At 52.7% G+C, this 18,408-nt stretch overlaps 1 protein-coding gene across 1 annotated transcript; it reads left to right on the forward strand.

Moving 5' to 3' along the window:
* Positions 1 to 1,464: 1,464 nt before the first annotated feature.
* On the forward strand, positions 1,465 to 17,502 carry LOC110431533 (nucleolar and coiled-body phosphoprotein 1-like). The gene is made up of 7 exons (XM_021450626.1): positions 1,465 to 1,492; positions 2,198 to 2,255; positions 2,841 to 3,285; positions 16,234 to 16,706; positions 16,829 to 17,030; positions 17,319 to 17,399; positions 17,476 to 17,502. The coding sequence occupies exons 1-7, from the start codon at positions 1,465 to 1,467 to the stop codon at positions 17,500 to 17,502; spliced, it is 1,314 nt and encodes a 437-aa protein (XP_021306301.1).
* Positions 17,503 to 18,408: the final 906 nt, after the last annotated feature.

An 18,408-nucleotide genomic window follows, 5' to 3' on the forward strand; every position in this document is an offset into this window, starting at 1 on the left:
ATAGATAGTCTGATATCAATTCCTATCCTAACCGACTAGAATCCTACTCGATCTTCGCGTCTTGTTTCCTTGCGCAGAACTCCAAACGGTTGGATCGAGCCTCGGACCTGTCTCGTAATGGGCCAAGCCTCCTGGCCCAAGTCTAGCCGTGAGGGCATAGGGGTTTATACCCCCATAGCTAGTCCCCGAACACCATGTATTGTGATGTAGCACGCCGTCTTGAGCGTCTTCGATCAGTCAGTCTTGACATCTTCAATAAGCAGGAAAATCACCCAAACAGTTGCAACGGTGTTTTGACCAACTCAGAAGACAGTTGACCAACACTGACGTCGAAGAAGCAGGTTGTTCGAAGAATGCATGGTGTTCTAAATTAAAAAAGATTTCTTTGCTGGTGAAGTGTGCCCACTTTACTTTTCTGAAAAGTATAGACCTCATAAAAGCAAGCATATTCACCGCAAGGTGAAGTGTGCCCACTTAGTCCCCGAGCCTGGTAGTAGGTGGAGTAGACACGTGGTGCCAGGGTCAGAAGAGAAGTCCTCAGAGAAATTCTGAAACCAAGATGCATCGCCAGATGCATCGTACCTATGTAGTCCCCGAGCTTGCTGGAAGGCGAAGTATAAGCCTTGTAGCAAGGTCTAAAAAATTAAAATTATCCAGTCCCCGAGCATCTCATGCTCGTTTGCCATCGGATAGACTTATCAATCAGTCCCGAGCAGATAATGCCTTGGTGATTGGTATAGTCCCTAATTCTTCCAAGCTGGCGGGCTGATCGACCAGTCCCCGAGCGTGCAGTGCTCGGTGGTCGGTGCTGCCCCCAGATCTCCGAGCTGGCGGACTGGGCGACCAGTCCCCGAGCACACAGTGCTCGGTGGTCGGTGCAGTCCCCAGATCTCCAAACTGGCAGACTGGGCGACCAGTCCCCGAGCATACAGTGCTCGGTGGTCGGTGCAGTCCCCAGGAACGTTGATCCTCCACCAATTTTTGTCTGTTATTTTGAAAAAAGCATCTTACCACATAAATGAGTGACATGACGAGACCTCCTGACGCATTGTCAGATGGTTGCGTGAAAAGGTGCGCCTGGTAACTGTGCAGCCGCTCTTTGTGCGGTTCGAGAAAAGGGAACCATCAATTATACGAAAAAGCCGCCATATTAACTGCCGGTAATTGTTGAAAACCAAAACGCCACGTCCGCCATTGGGCCCGCCCACTTCCCAAGAATGCGGGAAGTGGGAGGGGTGGAGTTGTTGCTTATAAAGGCTTGACATTGCCCCCCGTATTGCTTACACTGCCATTGCCTTCAAGCTTTCCACTCTTGCCTTCTGCAACCACCATCAGTCCGCCCAGCTCGCATCCGTCCTCGTAGCGTCAATGGCGAAGAGCGACTCCCAGAAGAGGGCCGAACTGATGGCTAAGGAGTGGAAGAAGTCCCGGAGTAGCGTGAGATCCCTTAACGACCTCGTCGGCATGGGGCTACTGCACAGCCAGGAACTCGGTGGGTGGAGGACGCCAGAGGGGGAGAGCTACCCCGACCCCCGTGCCGGTGAGATCGTGGTTTTTGAGGATTTTTTCAAGAGGGGTTTTGGGGTTCCTGTCCACCCTTTTCTCCAGGGGCTTCTTCTTTACTATGAGATCGGGATCTGCAATCTGCACCCGAACTCAATTCTTCTTATTTCGACTTTTATCCATCTGTGCGAGGCCTACGTTGGGATAGAGCCGCACTTTGATCTTTTCCGCCACCTTTTCTGTTTGAGAAAGAAGGGAGCGGTTGGAGGCTCCAAGATTACAGGTGGAGTATACCTCAATCTTCGTGACGGATGAAGAATCGGTACCTCAGCTGCCCGTGGAACACTTCTCTCACCGAATGGTACAAGAAGTGGTTCTACATCATGGAAGAGACGGGGAGCTCCACGTTCTGCGACGTGGGGTACATTCCCGAGAAGAGGGTCAGTTGGACGGACCGCCCAGAGTTCGCCGGTCAGGTAGAACACCTGATGAAGCTGATCGACTGGTCGCGTTTAGACGGGCTAGGAGTGGTCGGTAACTTCGTCTGCCGTCGGGTGATGCCCTGCCAGAAGAGGGTGCATTCGGCGTACGAGTACGCTGGGAGCCAGGACTTGACTAGGATGAGCCCTGAGGTCTTGGAGAAGGTCGAAGTGCAACAACTGTTGAACGAGCTTTTCAACTTTGCGGACGGCAGCTTCGTCCGTGGTAGTAATCGGGTACAAGCCTTCAAACTGGGGCAACCAGCTCCCAAGGTAATGCTACTGACTGATGGTACCTCCTTAGTTCTTGTTCTTCGTGGTCGTTGACTTGTCTCTGTTGACCGGTGCACAGTGTACATATCACTGGCACCTGGCATGGAAATCTCACGGGTGAAGACCCGCCAGAGGACGACGCTGCTCGGTGTACTCGGTACACCAGCAGTGAGGAAGAGCAGAACCATCCCGCCCCGACCACCGAAGACAGAGTGGCGGGGAAAAGGCCGCTAGCAGCAGACCCCTCCCCTGCGGAAGCGCTGCCGGCGGAGAGTAGTCAGGCGCCAAAGCGCCGTCGCCTCGTCCGGATCGCCGACGACGACGAGGAGGAGGAGGAGGCCGCGCCGTCGCTGGTCCGGAGGCCGCGTAGTCGCCCGGACATAGCGCCGGCCCCCACTGATCGGGTGACCAGCGACCCTCCTGCACCGCGCGTCGTAGAGACGGGGGCGCAGGCACCAACCGGTAGGACCAGGAGGAGGTTCACCGCGACACACAGGCGATCCGACCTGTAAGTGCTTAATCTTACTTTCGTACTGTGACGTTCTGTGTTTTGTTGCTGTTTTCTGATGTCGTTTCATTATCTAGCGCGGCGTCGGACGTCGACCTCAACCAGGTCACTGACCAGAGGCCGGCCGAGCATGTAGCTGCCGTTGGAGACGCCGCGCCGCAAGCCATGGAGCCGCCTGCGGCAGCAACCGCTGCTACGGGCGCCGAGGAACAACCGGCCCCGGCGAGTGCCGCGGCGAGCACCCCGACGAGGGGCGAGGAGGCAGCGAGGACCCCTCCCTCGAGTAATGTTGTGGGGGAGGAGAGTAGAGTCCTGACTCCTCCAGCCGGAGAAACGGGAGTCCCGACGCCGCCCCGGGCAAGGGCCTCTTCGCCCGTAGGCTCCCCTGGCCTGGACCAGGGGCCAGTGATGTCTGCGGCCACAGCCGGTGGTAGTGCGGTGAACGAGGATACCCCGGCGGCCTCTGACGACGACGTGGAAGAGATTGAAGTTCGTCCCCGTGACGGCCGCCAGCACGTCTACGTGTGGCGCCAACGCGGGGACCACTTCATCGGACACGAGGAGCTCGCGAAGACGGAAGAGGCCGCGAGGGTGGAGCGCGCGGCCAAGCGTCTCGTGGACGAGGTTAAGGTAAGTGGTCCTTTGTGCTGATCGACACTTATGTACTGTGTTCCTGGGTTCGACATATGTTCTTCTTGCAGGGCGTGATGAAAACGGCGAAGTACCGGAAGAGGTGCTTCGACCAGATCGAGGGGATTGTGGCCGAGAACAAGGCCCTGTCCGCGGAGGTGGACCGGCTTCGGTCAGAAGTTGGGGAGAAGGTGGCCGAGATGAGTGCTCAGGAAGAGCGCCGTCTCGAGCTTACTCGGCGTTTAGCCGACCAGTATCGGCAGAGGACAGGTCAGTCGCGCACTCCGAACAGCTGTATATAGCTGCGTGGTTAGTTTTGTTGACCAGGGGATTGTTCTTGTAGAATTGGAGGAAGAGGTTGCGCGCCTCCGACAAGAGAAGGAGCAGCTCGGCCAAGAGCTTGCCGGGGCGCTGGAGGCCGGGCGCCGAGCAGGCGAGGAGCTAGGCCACAGGAATCGGGAGCTGTCTGGTAATAACCGTGGCACGCATTTTTTATTTGGTTGATCAACGTTCCTTTCCTTGTTCTTGAACTGACCTCCTGCTTTGGTTTGTAGTGCTCAAGGTGAATACCAAGAAGCACCTAGACGAGGTGGTCAAGGATCGGGACTCCTGGAAGACTAACTGCATTAGGCTTTGGAAAGGAGTAGCCCCGGTTCTGGACTTGATCAGTCTCGAGCTTCCTGAAGACCAGCCCCACGCGCCGAAACTGACGCCAGTCGAGAAAGCGCAACGGGCGTGGGACTGGCTCCAGCAGTTCGTCAAGGACGCCGGGGAGTTCGCCGGCGCGCATGTCCTCAGCATGGTGCGCGCCCACTATCCCCTGGTCGACCTATCCAGGCTGGAGAGGGGGTACCCCAAGGAAGTCGGCCCGCGGGAGGCAGACGACCTTCGAGCTGGCCTGCTAGACTTGTCATCGACGGTGATCGGCGACATTAACCTATGCGGGACGGCCACTCCCTCCGACCAGCCGGGGTCTGACAGATCGGCCAGGGAGTTGTCGGGGGCGTCCATTGCTGGAGATGGGCGGTCGACGCCTGCGGTCTCGGCCAGCCAGGTGCCAGTGGCCCCAACCCCTTCGTCTGGGCAGCAAAGCCAAGCGGGTGATCAGCGCGAGCAGTAGGCCTGTAGGATAGTTTGTAGGAGTAGACTAGTAGCCGTCCGGTGGGGTGTTTATTGTAAACTCTGTATGTAAAGTTTGTAATAAAGTTTGAATTTTGTCATGACCATGAATTTGAGCGCTGTAATGTTATCTGAGTGACGTATCACTGTGTTTGATTGATAGTCGTTAAGAATCTTTGGCGCAGAGGAAGACTGTTGTACTCGTCGGAAGCTCTGCGTGTAAACAATACATAGCGAAAAAGAAAAGCTTTTATTATTGCTGATTATAAGAAACTTACAAGCATAAGATTCTGAAACTTATGGATAAAAATGGCGCAGTTTGTCTATGTGCCAAGAATTAGGCACGCGTGTTCCATCTGGATACGCCAGTCTGTAGGATGTAGGGCGTGTGACTTCGGCGACCACAAAGGGTCCTTCCCAAGGCGTGGATAACTTGTGCGTTCCTTCCTGGCTTGTTTTCCAATTGAGTACCAGGTCACCGACCACGAAAGAACGGTCTTTGACGTTCCTGTTATGATACCGTCTAATGGCTTCGAGATATTTTGCTGTTCGAAGACATGAAATTAGACGCTTTTCCTCCATGCAGTTGATTTCGAGCTCCCTGGCGTTGTCAGCCGTTGATTGGTCGAAGTTTTCAACTCTTGGAGATCTGAAGGTTATATCGGACGGAAGTACTGCCTCGGAGCCATAAACCATGAAGTAGGGTGATACACCTGTATTGCGACTGGCCTGTGTTCGGAGACCCCAGACCACGGCCAGCAATTCTTTCATCCATCGACCAGGCGCTCTGCCGTTCTCGGTGTACAACCTTTTCTTTAGGGCAACAATGATCATTCCGTTCGCGCGTTCGACTTGACCGTTTGCTCGTGGGTGAGCTACTGACACGTATTTTATGACTATACCTCTGTCATCGCAGAAGTCCCAGATCGTAGTGCCAGTGAACTGAGTGCCCAGGTCGGTGATTATACTGTTGGGGATCCCGAATCTGTGTATGATTTGATTGAGGAACTCCACAGCCTTCTCGGAGGTTGCTTTGACCAGTGGCATATATTCGATCCACTTCGAGAATTTGTCGATTAACACGAAGACGAACTTGAAGTTGCCGGGAGCCGGTTTAAATGGCCCGATCATGTCGAGGCCCCAGGCGAAAGGCCAGGATGACGGAATAGTTTGAATCTCATAAGCAGGTACGTGGGTCCTTTTGGCGAAGAACTGGCATCCTTCGCAATGTCGGACCAGTTTTTCTGCGTCGGTTACCGCGGTTGGCCAGTAAAAACCTGCTCGGAAAGCCTTCCCGACCAGTGTTCTGGAGGCTGCGTGGTTACCGCAGGATCCGGCGTGTATGTCGTCTAGGAGCTTGATGCCATCCTCTTGGGATATGCATTTGAGCAGCACTTCGGAACTCGCATTTTTTCGCATAAGTTTGCCATCCACCAGTATGTAATTCTTTGATCGTCGGATGAGGCGCTCGTTCTCCGTTTTATCCTGAAAGCCTGACCCGTCCGATATATACCTGATGAACGGGGTGCGCCAATCACGGGTGCTGGTTATCGGAGTAGTGTCATCTATGAGCATTGCCTCAATAGGTTGCTTTTCGACCAGGTCTGTGCCCACACTTGGCTCATGGATGTCCTGGACGAAAACACCTCGCGGGATCTGGGCCCGAGATGACCCTAACTTTGACAGCGCATCCGCTGCCTGGTTCTTGTCCCGGACCACGTGGATGTACTCTATGCCATAGAAGTTGGATTCCCATTTGCGGATTTCTTTGCAGTAGAGATCCATCTTCTCGTGGGTTGCGTCCCATTCCTTGTTGAGCTGGTTGATAACTAAAGCGGAGTCGCCGTGGACGTAGAGGCGTTTGACTCTCAACTCAATGGCTAGTCGTATGCCATGTAGGCATGCTTCGTACTCAGCGACATTGTTTGACGCCGAAAAAAGGATCCTAAGGACGTAACGCAATTTGTCCTTGTTAGGCGACACGAAAAGTATCCCAGCGCCGGCGTCGTTGATGTTCAAGGACCCGTCGAAGAACATTGACCAGTGGTCGGAGGCGTCGGAAACGGGAGGCTCGTTAAGATCCGTCCACTCTGCGATGAAATCGACCAGGGCCTGAGACTTAACTGTGGTGCGGCTCTAGAAATCCAGGGAGAATGGGCATAACTCCATTGCCCATTTTACAATTCTGCCGTTGGCGTCTTTGTTGCGCAGAATATCCCCAAGAGGGAAACTGGTGGTTACCAAGACCCGATGGCCGTCGAAGTAGTGCTTTAGCTTCCTTGACGTTATTAGAATGGCGTATATGTGCTTCTGTATTTGCGGGTATCTGGCCTTGGACTCATTTAAGACTTCGCTTATGAAATAAACGGGTCTCTGGACCTTGTAGACGTGGCCTAGCTCGTCTCACTCGACCACTATTGCCGTGGAGACGACTCTGTCGGTTGCTGCAATGTAAAGAAGTAGGTCTTCATTGGGCTGAGGCGCTGTGAGAACAGGCGGTGAGGTGAGGAAAGTCTTGAGCTGGGTGAACGCAGTGTCAGCTTCCTCTGTCCAGGAGAATTTTTCTGACGCCTTCAAGAGTTTGAAGAAGGGAAGGCCTTTTTCTCCTAGCCTTGAGATGAAGCGGCTGAGGGCGGCCATACATCCGGTGAGCTTCTGAATGTCCTTGACATTCTTGGGTGGTCGCATATCGAGCACTGCTTTGACTTTTGAGGGATTCGGTCGTATGCCGTCGCGGCTGACGACGTTGCCGAGTAGTAGACCAGAAGTGACCCCAAAGATGCACTTTTTGGGGTTAAGCTTCCACTTGTATTTGTTTAGTGCCTTAAAGGTTCGGTCTAAGTTGTCGATTAGGGTGCTTGCGTCCCTTATTTTGACGACGACGTCGTCTACATAAGCCTCGACGAGGTCATCACGAATCTCGTCGTGGAGGCATTGCTGGATGGCCCGTTGATAGGTGGCTCCGGCGTTTTTGAGTCCAAAGGACATGGTCGTGTAGCAGTATGCGCCGAAAGGAGTAATGAAAGATGTTTTGATCTGATCATCTTCCTTTAGCGAGATCTGGTGATAACCAGAGTAGCAGTCTAGAAAAGAGAGGAGTTCGCATCCGGCTGTTGAGTCGACCACCTCGTCGATGCGAGGGAGACCAAAAGGATCTTTAGGACAGTGTTTATTGAGATTAGTGTCATCAACGCACATTCTCCATTCATTATTCTTTTTGCGTACAAGAACCGGATTGGCGAGCCAATCGGGATGATACACTTCTTTTATGAATCCGGCTGCTAGAAGCCGTGTTATTTCTGTCCTAATAGCCTCCTTTTTGTCACGAGCGAACCGTCGTAGCTTTTGCTTGATGGGTCTTGCGGTCTTCGAGACATTTAAGGAGTGCTCGATCAGGTTTCGTGGGACGCCGGGCATGTCTGCGGGTTTCCATGCGAAAACGCTTACGTTGTCCCTTAGAAACCTGACGAGCGCGTCTTCCTATTTAGGGTCCAGGTTGGCCCCGATGAGGGCCATCTTCTCGAGGCTGCCTTCGACCAGCTGTACTTCCTTGTACTCCTTGAATTTTGAATTCTTTCTGGCGGTCTCCTGCTCGGGTAGTCGGAGCTGGTCGGGAGGTAGCTGTGCAGCTTGGGTTGCTGTTTCTGCCATGCGAATTGAAAGATCAATTGCTTCAGTGATCTTGAAGCTCTCCTCCTCGCAAGTATATGCAGGGAAGACATTGCCTCTGACAGTTAGGACGCCCTTCTCTGTAGGCATTTTGAGGACCAGATATGAGTAATGTGGAACTGCCATGAACTTCGTCAGCGATGGTCGGCCCAGTATGGCGTGGTAGGTTCCATCGAAGTCGGCGACCACGAAGTTGACGAACTCTGTTCGAAAGTGGTCGGACGTGCCGAATTGAACAGGCAGTGTTATCTGTCCGAGGGGCACTGAACTTTGACCTGGCAAGACTCCCCAGAATTGAGCATCGTAGGGCTTTAGCTGTGTCGGGGTTATCTTGAGAGTAGGCAAGCTGTTGCGGAAAAGGATGTCAATGGAGCTTCCCCCGTCGACGAGCACGCGCTCGAATCTGATGCTGTTGATGCAAGGATCCAGTATTAGAGGGAAATGTCCTGGTTCCGGGATGGTGGCCCACTGGTCCTTCCTGCTGAAGGAGATTTCCCTGTGTGACCAGGGAGGAAATTTCGGATCTGCGATCAGGCCATCCGTGCTGTCTATGTTGAGGCAGGCTCTCTATAAGAGCTTTCTTTCTCGCTTAGACTCGACGGAGACCTTGCCCCCGAAGATGGAGTGGACCACGTCGGTGGGACTGACATACTGGTGTCGTGGGTCCCTATCTTGGTCCTCGTCCTCATCTTCATGATCGCGCCCGTCTTGTTTCCCATTTTTCTTGGCGGGGTCGTCTTGAGCAGCCCGCCGTGTGTAGATGTTTTTTAGGACGCGACATTCCTTCGTGTGGTTGGATTTTGGATGCAGTTGGCATGGTCCCTTCAACGTCTTGTTGTAGTCTTCCTGGTATTCTCGCCGCGCACTGGGACGCTTGACCGTATTCACCTCGTGGTCATGGTCGCGAGGGCGCTTGCCTCTGAGGTCGTCATGATTCTCACGCCGCCTGTCCCAGCCTTCTTGGTTGTCGGGGCGACGATGGTTCCTGTTGTCAAAACGACCTCGACTATCATCTCGTCGAGGAGGCTGGTCGGGACCCCTCGCATCGTCCCGGATGAGTTTTTCTGCGTCGTCGGCGTCGGCGTAGTTTTTGGCCGTGGCGAGGAGCTCGGCCATCGTTGTTGGCCTTTTGCGCAGCAGCTTGTTCCTCAGTGCTTCATGGAAGCGCAGCCCCTTGATGAAAGCGGATATGGCCTCGTCGTGGGAAATTTTCGGGATCTTAAGGCGCATATCCGAGAATCGTCGGATGTAATCGCGCAGAGGCTCGTTCTTCCTGTCCCGTATCCTTTCGAGGTCGTATTTGTTCCCAGGCTGCTCGCAAGTGGCGATGAAGTTGTCGATGAATGCTTGTTGTAACTCTTCCCAGGAGTCGAAAGAGTCCTCGGGCAGGCCTAGGAGCAACTAGTGACCGGCCTGGTCGAGGACTACTGGGAAGTAGTTGGCCATGACGTGCTCATCTCCTGCTGCTGACCGAACGATGATCTCGTATAGAGTGATCCAGTTTTCTGGGTTTTCCTTGCCGTCGTATTTTTTGAGTTTCTCAAGTTTGAAATTTCTGGGCCACACGACCTGGCGGAGGTGTGAGGAGAACTGCCTCAGGCCCGGGGGGCCGTGCGTTTCATCGTACTCAATACGACGCAGGTTTTCGTGGGCTGCTCTCTCCGTGGCGCGCCTGTTGATGCGGTCCCGGGCGTCTTTGGGAGGGATGTTGTATCGAAGATCCCTGTGCTGGTTTACTTCCTGACCACGCCCGTGATTCTACTCGCGATGGCCGCCAGCATCCCGACCGCCATCGTCACGCCGTGAATCTTTTCGGTGGTTGTTGGGGGAATGGCTGCGGTGGTGCCTGCTGGGTTGTGGTGAGGTCCGGCTGCGATGAGTCTGGTCGGAGGAGACCTCTGTGTAGGAGATAGCTTGGACCCTCTTGAGCAGAGTGGCTGTCTGTCCCATCGCAGCGATCAGGTGTGCTCGAACGCTGGATCGGACGCCCTGGCATTCGGGAGTATCAGGGAGTCGATCTAAGTTGGCCATGGCGACAGCCACGTTGGCGCTTGGCGTTTTGTAGACTGGCTGATCCCCGACCATGTCGAAAGCGTCGGTGAGGTTATGTGGCGGGAGTTGGCGTTCCTCATCCGCACGTCGTCGGGCGCGATCAGCGTTGCGCTGCTCGCGGAGCTGCCTCTGCTCGTCTGTTTCTCTGTCAACGACTGGCTCGTCGGCGCTGACATTGAAAACGAGGTCTCCACGCCGAGGTGGAAAGACCGGGAAGCGAGAGAAACCCGGAGGATACGGTGGTAAATCCAGGTCATAGTCTTCGTCCTCGAAATTTATGATTTCGGTAGGAACGGAGCCAGTGCTAGAGTTTGTGCTGGAAGCCTGGCCATCCCGTAGTTCTCGGATCGTCACCATGCTGACGTAGTGACGAGCTGGTCGATTGCTCCGCTTTGGCAACCAACCAGCCCCGTTGAAGAGGGATTGGATGTGCCGTGAGTAGTGAACGGCCGAATTGTTCAGCCCGTAAGGAGAGCCTTGATCTAGACCAGCCTTGAGTTTGACGGATCGTCCTGAGGGGGTTGAGGTTATCGTGAGAGACGTTCCTAGGTGTTCGTATGTGACGACACGAGTTGGCCGGTGGGAGTTGTAAAAATCCGTCGACGTGGCTTGGTCAGGCTGGCGCGAGATCCCATCTATTAGTCGGGAAGCTTCGAGAAGCTTGAGATCGGTGCGATCAAGGGCTCGGAAAAGGTCCGAGCCATCGATCTTCTTTCCTCTGTAGCGCGGAAGCGGTGGTCGGGTGCTCGGTGCCGGTGTCCGCGTGGTCGGAGCCGATGCCGCCGTCATCCCAGATCGGATCTGGGTTTCTTTCGAAACCGTGACCGTGGGGCCACCGCCGCGGGTTGTCCACGTAATCTGGCCGACGGTGAACGTGAGGTCTTCAGGCACGGCCGCGGAAGCTGGAACGATGACCATCTTGTTCGCTAGAAAAGTTGTACGCACACCCCCTACCTGGCGCGCCACTGTCGACGAAAGCTAGTCGGTAGTCTACCTCGGGGTATACCCACGGTAGTAGTTTATCGGTAGACGGTGCGCAAACTACGAACTCAATGGTGACGCAAGACACGGACAAGCTTTTTATCCAGGTTCGGCCGCCGTGTGGGCGTAATACCTACGTCCTGCGTCTGATTGTATTGGATTGAGAATAATGTGTCCTAGGGGGGTCCCTTGCCTCTCCTTATATGGTCCGGAGGGTAGGGTTACAGATCTGGAAACTAATCCTAGTCGGTTACAATTGCCATAGATAGTCTGATATCAATTCCTATTCTAACCGACTAGAATCCTGCTCGATCTCCGCGTCTTGTTTCCTTGCGCAGAACTCCAAACGGTTGGATCGAGCCTCGGACCTGTCTCGTAGTGGGCCAAGCCTCCTGGCCTAAGTCTAGCCGTGAGGGCATAGGGGTTTATACCCCCACAGAGAATATGGTACATTCCATGCAAACCGTACACCTATCTTGCATCAAGATTAGCAGAATCTCCAAACAGACTGAATGGAGCTTTCACTTGAGCCTCTTCACCTAGGAGTACCATTGGGAACTTCCACAATGGTTTCTAAGCCTATGGTGCACTGGGTGCAAATCATGCACCTATCTTGCACCGAAACTAATAATATCTCCAACTGGACCGAAGCGAGATTCCATATGACACACTTCATCTAGTAGTTCCATCGGGTGCTTCTAGTAGTTCCATCGGGTGTGTCAAAATTGATTTCTAAGCATCTGGTATGTTCCATGCAAACCATGCGCCTATCTTGCATCAAGATTAGAACTATCTCCAAATAGACCGAACCAAGCTTCCACTTGAGCTTCTTCCCCAAGGAGTACCATCGGGTGCGTCCAAAATGGTTTCTTAGATTATGGTGCATTAGGTGCAAACCATGCACCTATCTTACATCAAAACTAACACTATAACCAAATAGACCGAAGCAAGATTCCATATGACACACATCATCTAGGAGTTCTATCGGGTGTGTCCAAATTGATTTCTGAGCATATGGTATGTTCCACACAAACCATGAACCTATCTTGCCTTAAGATGAGCACTATCTCAAAACAGACCAAACCGAGCTTTCACTTGAGCCTCTTCACCTAGGAGTACTATCAGGTGCTTCCACAATGATTTCTGACCCTATGGTGCATTAGGCGCAAACCGTGCACCTATCATGCACTGAAACTAACTTTGTCTCTAAATAGATCAAAGCGAGACTTCATATGAGACACATCATCTAAGAGTTCCATTGGGTGTGTCCAATCTGATTTTTGAGCATATGGTATGTTCCACGCAAACCATGCACCTATCTTACATGCAGATTAGAACTATCTCCAAGTAGACCGAACCAAGCTTCCACTTTAGCCTCTTCACCTAGGAGTATCATCGGGTGCTTCCACAATAGTTTCTGAGCCTATGGTGCATTAGGTGCAAACCGTGCACCTATCTTGCACCGAAACTAACAATGTCCCCGAATAGACCAAAGCGAGCTTCTATGACACACATTATCTATGAGTTCTATCGGGTGCATCCAAATTGATTTCCGAGCATATAGTATGTTCCATGGAAACCGTGCACCTATCTTGAATCAAGATGAGCACTATCTCCAAGCCAAGCTTCCACTTGAGCCCCTTTACCTAGGAGTACCATCGCGTGCGTCCAAAATGGTTCCTTAGCCTATGGTGCATTAGGCACAAACCGTGCAACTATGTTGCACCAAAACTAACACTATCTCCAAAGAGACCGAACCAAGCTTCCACTTCAGCCTCTTCACCTAGGAGTATCATCGGGTGCTTCCACAATGGTTTCTGAGCTTATGGTGCATTAGGCGCAAACAATGCACCTATCTTGTACCTAAACTAACACTGACTCCAAACGGACCGAAGTGAGATTCCATATGACACACATCATCTAGGAGTATTATCGGGTGCTTCTACAATGGTTTAGGAGCTTATGGTGCATTATGCGCAAACCATGCATCAATATTGTACCTAAACTAACACTGACTCCAAACGGACCGAAGTGAGATTCCATATGACACACATCATCTAGGAGTTCTATCAGGTACGTCCAAATTGATTTATGAGAATATGGTACGTTCCATGCAAATCGTACACCTATCTTGCATCAAGATTAGCACTCTCTCCAAAGTCCAAACAGACCAAACTGAGCTTTCACTTGAGCCTCTTCACCTAGGAGTACCATCGGGAACTTCCACAACGGTTTGTGAGCCTATGGTGCACTGGGCACAAACTATGCACCTATCTTGCACCAAAACTAATACTATCTCCAACTGGACCTAATCGAGATTGCATGTGACACACTTCATCTAGTAGTTCCATCGTGTCGACGAAAGCCCACGGTAGTAGTTTACCGGCAGACAGGTGCGCAAGCTACGAACTTGATGGTGACGCAAGACACGGACAAGGTTTTTATCCAAGTTCGGTCACTGTGTGGGCGTAATACCTACGTCCTGCGTCTGATTGTATTGGATTGAGTTGAGTTGAGATGAGATGTCTATGGGGGGTCCCTTGCCTCTCTTTATATAGTCCAGAGGACAGGGTTACAGATCTGGAAACTAATCCTCGTCGATTACAATTGCCATAGATAGCATGATATCAATTTCTATTCTAACCGACTAGAATCCTGCTTGGTCTCCACGTCTTGTTTCCTTGCGCGAGACTCCGGGTAGTTGGATCAAGCCCTGCGTCTTCCTCGTGATGGACCAAGTCTCTTGGTCCAAGTCTAGCCGTAAGGGTATAGGGGTTTATACCCCCACAGCTAGTCCCCGAGCACCATGTATTGTGATGTAACACGCCGTCTTGAACTTCTTCGACCAGTGAGGCTTGACGTCTTCAATAAGCAGGAAAGTCGCCCAAACAGTTGCAACGGTATTTTAACCAACTCAAAAGTTAGTTGATCAACACCGACATCGAAGAAACAGGTTGTTTCAAGAATGCATGGTGCTCTTAATCAAAAAAGATTTCATTCCTGGTGAAGTGTGCCCACTTTTCTTTTCTTAAAAGTATAGACCTCAAAAAAGCAAGCATATTCACCGTAAGGTGAAGTGTGCCCACTTAGTCCCCGAGCTTGGTAGTAGGTGACGTAGGCACATGGTGCCAGGGTCTAAAGAGAAAAACCACATAGAAAATGTGATATTGTGATGCATCGCTAGATGCATCGTACCGATGTAGTCCCCGAGCTTACTAGAAGGCGAGGCATGAACCTTGTAGCAAGGTCTAAATAGTTAAAACTATCCAATTAAACGTTATGCAATTGCATTTTACAAGCCAAGGGCGTGTCATACTTGCTTGCGACTGAATGGAAACAGCCAACCGGTCCCCGAGCACGTCTTGCTCGACGATTGGTATGGCCCCCGGATTTTCTAAAGGTCAGACTAGTCAAAATGGGCGAACTGGTCTACCAGTCCCCGAGCATATCATGCTCGATGGTCGGTAGTCCCCAAATTGTCAATTGGGTGAACTGGTCGGCCAGTCCCCGAGCATATCATGCTCGGTGGTCGGTACAGTCCCCAGATTGTCGATTAGGCGAACTAGTCGGCCAGTCCCCGAGCATATCATGCTCGGTGGTTGGTACAGTCCTCGAATTGTCGATTGGGCGAACTGGTTGGCCAGTCCCTGAGCATATATTTTGAAAAAATTGTATCGCCGTATTAATGTGCAATGTGACGGAGCATCCTGCCATATTGTCAGTCTGTTGCATAAAAAGGAGCGCCTGCTAACTGTATAGCCGCTCTTTGCGCGGGCCAAGAAAAGGAAACCAACAATCATTTAGAAAAGCCACCGAATTAACTGCGATAATTCTTGAAATCCAAAACGCCACAACTGCCGCAAGATCCGCCCATTTCCCCAAAATGCGGGAAGTGGAAAAGGTGGGTTTGCTGTTATAAAGGGCTCGATGTTGTGTTCATATTTTTAACCAGCAGTTATGTAGCAGCCTCCTTCCTTTGCCATTACTGCCTCCTGCCTTAGCCATCCCCAGCATCCTCAACTCCCAGCTCAAAGCTTTTCCTACTGCGACAATGGCGAAGAGTGATTCGAAGAAAAGGGCCGAGATGATGGCCAAAGAGTGGAAGAAATCTCGGAGCACCACGAGGTCCCTCAACGACCTCGTCGGAATGGGACTTCGGCACAACCAGGAGCTCGGCGGCTGGAGGGCACCAGAGAGAGTTACCCCGACCCCCACACCGGTGAGATCGTAGTTTTTGAAGATTACTTCAAAAGGGGATTTGGGGTTCCCGTTCATCCTTTTCTTCAAGGTCATCTCCTTTACTATGAGATCGGGATTTGCAATCTGCATCCAAACTCTATTCTCCTCATCTCTACCTTCATCCAATTGTGTGGAGCCTATGTTGGGACAGAACCACATTTCGATCTCTTCCGCTATCTATTCTGTTTGAGGAAGAAGGGAGCAGTTGGGGGCTCCAAGATTGCAGGTGGAGTATACCTCAATCTTCACGACAGGATGAAGAACCGTTACCCTGAGCTGCGCAAGGAACACCTCCCTCACCGAGTGGTACAAGAGGTGGTTCTACATCAGGGAGGAGCCGGGCAGCGCCACGTTCTGCGACGTCGGCTATATTCCTGAGAAGAGGGTTAGCTGGACTGATCGTCCAGAGTATACTGGTAAAGTGTCAGAGCTGATGAGCCTGATCGATTGGTCCCGCCTGGACAGACCAGGAGTGGTCAGGAATTTCCTCGCCCGACGAGTGATGCCTTGCCAGAGGAGGGTGCACTCGACGTACGAGTACGCGAGAAGCCAAGACCCGACCAGGATGCACCGGGACAGCTTGGAGAAATTAGATATCCAGCGGAGGATGAATGAGTTATTCAACCTAGCTGACAATAACTTCATTCGTAGTGATGACCGGATGCATGCCTTCATGCTAGGCCTTCCAGCTCCTAAGGTAAATGGATACCCTGGTTTATTTGTAATGCTATTTGAATGCTATAGCCTTTTGATTGATGACTTGTTGCCTTTGTATCGCAGATAGGAGATATTGACCGGTGCACGGTGTATGTGTCGCTGGCACCTGGTATGGACCATCCTGCTGGGGTAGACCCACCAGTAGACAATGCTGCTCGATGTCTTGAATACACCAGTAGCGACGAGGACCAGAGCCGTCCAGCGTCGACCACAGATGACAGAGTAGCTGGGAAAAGGCCGATGGCTGTGGAGCCATCCTCCACGGAAGCAATTCCAGCGGGAACGGCTGCGGACCCTTCGATGGGCCAAGGCTCGACCAGCCATGCCCCCAAGCGTCGCTGGCTTGTGAGGATTGTCGACGACGACAATAAAGAGGACGAGACGACCCCGTCCTTGGTCCGGAGACCACGCAGTCGCCCTAACGTCGCGCCGATCGATGTTGATCGGGTAATCAGGGACCCTCCTGCCGTGCACGTCGAGCCGATACGTCCTGGAGGAACAGAAGCCGCCGCGACGGCTACGCGGACCAGGAGAAGGTTCTTCACGGCGGCGCACCGGAGCTCCGACCTATAAGTTTGAAAAAGTGTCTCTGCGCTCTCTTTGTTTTTTATGAGGTTTGATGTTAGTATGGTAATCTGCATTAACTCTTCTTTGTTAGTGTGGCCTCGGATGTTGATCCAGGTAACACTGCTGGCTTGAGGACAACCGAGTCGGCAGTTGCTGATGACAATGCCGCCGAGCAGACCGTCCGCGAGCAGTCGGCAGAGCAGACCGCAGTTGCGGCCACGACAGAGGTTGCCGAGGAGGAACCGGCCCAAGACGAGGCCAAGACGAGCACCCTGGCAAGGGGCAATGAGACCGTAGGGATGCCTCTCCCGAGCAACGTTGCAGAGGAGGGAGATAGGATCCCGACCCCCCTTCCAGCTGAAGAAGAGAGGGGTCCAACTCCAGCCCCAGCACAGGCTTCCACGCCGGAGGGCTCCCCTAGCCAGGGTAAGGGTCCTATGATACCCGTTGCCGTGGCTGGGGGTAGCACGGAGGGCGAAGAGGCCCGCACGGCCTCTGATGACGAAATGGAGGAGATCCAGGGGTGTCCCCACGATGGTCACCAACACATTTACGTGTGGCACCAGCATGGGGACCACTAGGCCGGCCACGAGGAGATCGCCGAGACCGAGGAGGCGGCGAGGGTAGAGCGTGCTACTAAGCGGCTCATTGATGAAGTTAAGGTGAGTGGTCTTGTATTCTGCTGGAGTATGTATATACTGTTGCTTGTTCACTGTGCGATATGTATATTTCTTGCAGGGTGCAATGAAAACGGCGAAGTACTGAAAAAGGTGCTTCGACCAAATCGAGGGTGTGGTCGCCAAGAACAAGGCCTTGACTGCAGAGGTGGACCGCCTTCAGCTGGAGGCCGAAAGAGGACCGCCTTCGGCTGGAGGCCGAAAGGGAGGCGGCTGAGAAGGTGGCTCAGGAGGAGCGTCTGCTGGACCTGACTCGGACTAGCCGATAAGGACCGTGAGAAAAGGGGTAGGTCAAGTTATCTGAGCAGTTGCGGTTAACCGCGTGGTCAGTTTTGATGACCAACAATTATTACTTCAGGTCTAGACGAGGAGATCGAGCATCTCCAAAAAGAGAGGGACCAGCTCGACCAAGAGCGTGCTAGTGCGCTGGAAACCGGGTGCAAGCTTGGCGAAGAGCTGAAGACTAGGAGTCGGGAGCTCGCTGATAAGAGCTATTTTGTCCTTTTCGACCACGCAGTTCTATCTCTTTTTTATATTGCCGTAGCATGTTGCTGACCGTGTGCTCGGTTTTTCTTCAAAACTTTGTCATAGTGCTTAAAGCCAACACTAAGAAGCACCTAGATGAGCTGGTCAAGGAACGGGACTCTTGGAAGACGAACTGTATCAAGCTCTGGAAAGGAGTTGCCACAGTACTTGACCTGATCAGCCCCGAGCTCCACGAGGACCAGCCCAGCGCACCGAAGCCGACCCCGGTCGAGAAGGCGCAGCAAGCGTGGGGCTGGCTTCAGTAGTTCGTCAAGGATGCCGGGGAGTGTGCCGAAGCACACGTCCTCAGCATGGTACGCGCTCACTACCCCCTGGTCGATCTATCCCGGCTGGAGAGGGGATATCCCAAGGAGGTTGGTTCGAAGGAGGTAGATGACCTTTGCATCAGCCTGCTCGACCTATCGTCGAGGGTTATCGGCGATATAAATCTCTGCGGGACGTGAACCCC

Source organism: Sorghum bicolor, unplaced genomic scaffold (genome assembly GCF_000003195.3).
Source record: "Sorghum bicolor cultivar BTx623 unplaced genomic scaffold, Sorghum_bicolor_NCBIv3 super_77, whole genome shotgun sequence".
NCBI lineage: Eukaryota > Viridiplantae > Streptophyta > Magnoliopsida > Poales > Poaceae > Sorghum > Sorghum bicolor.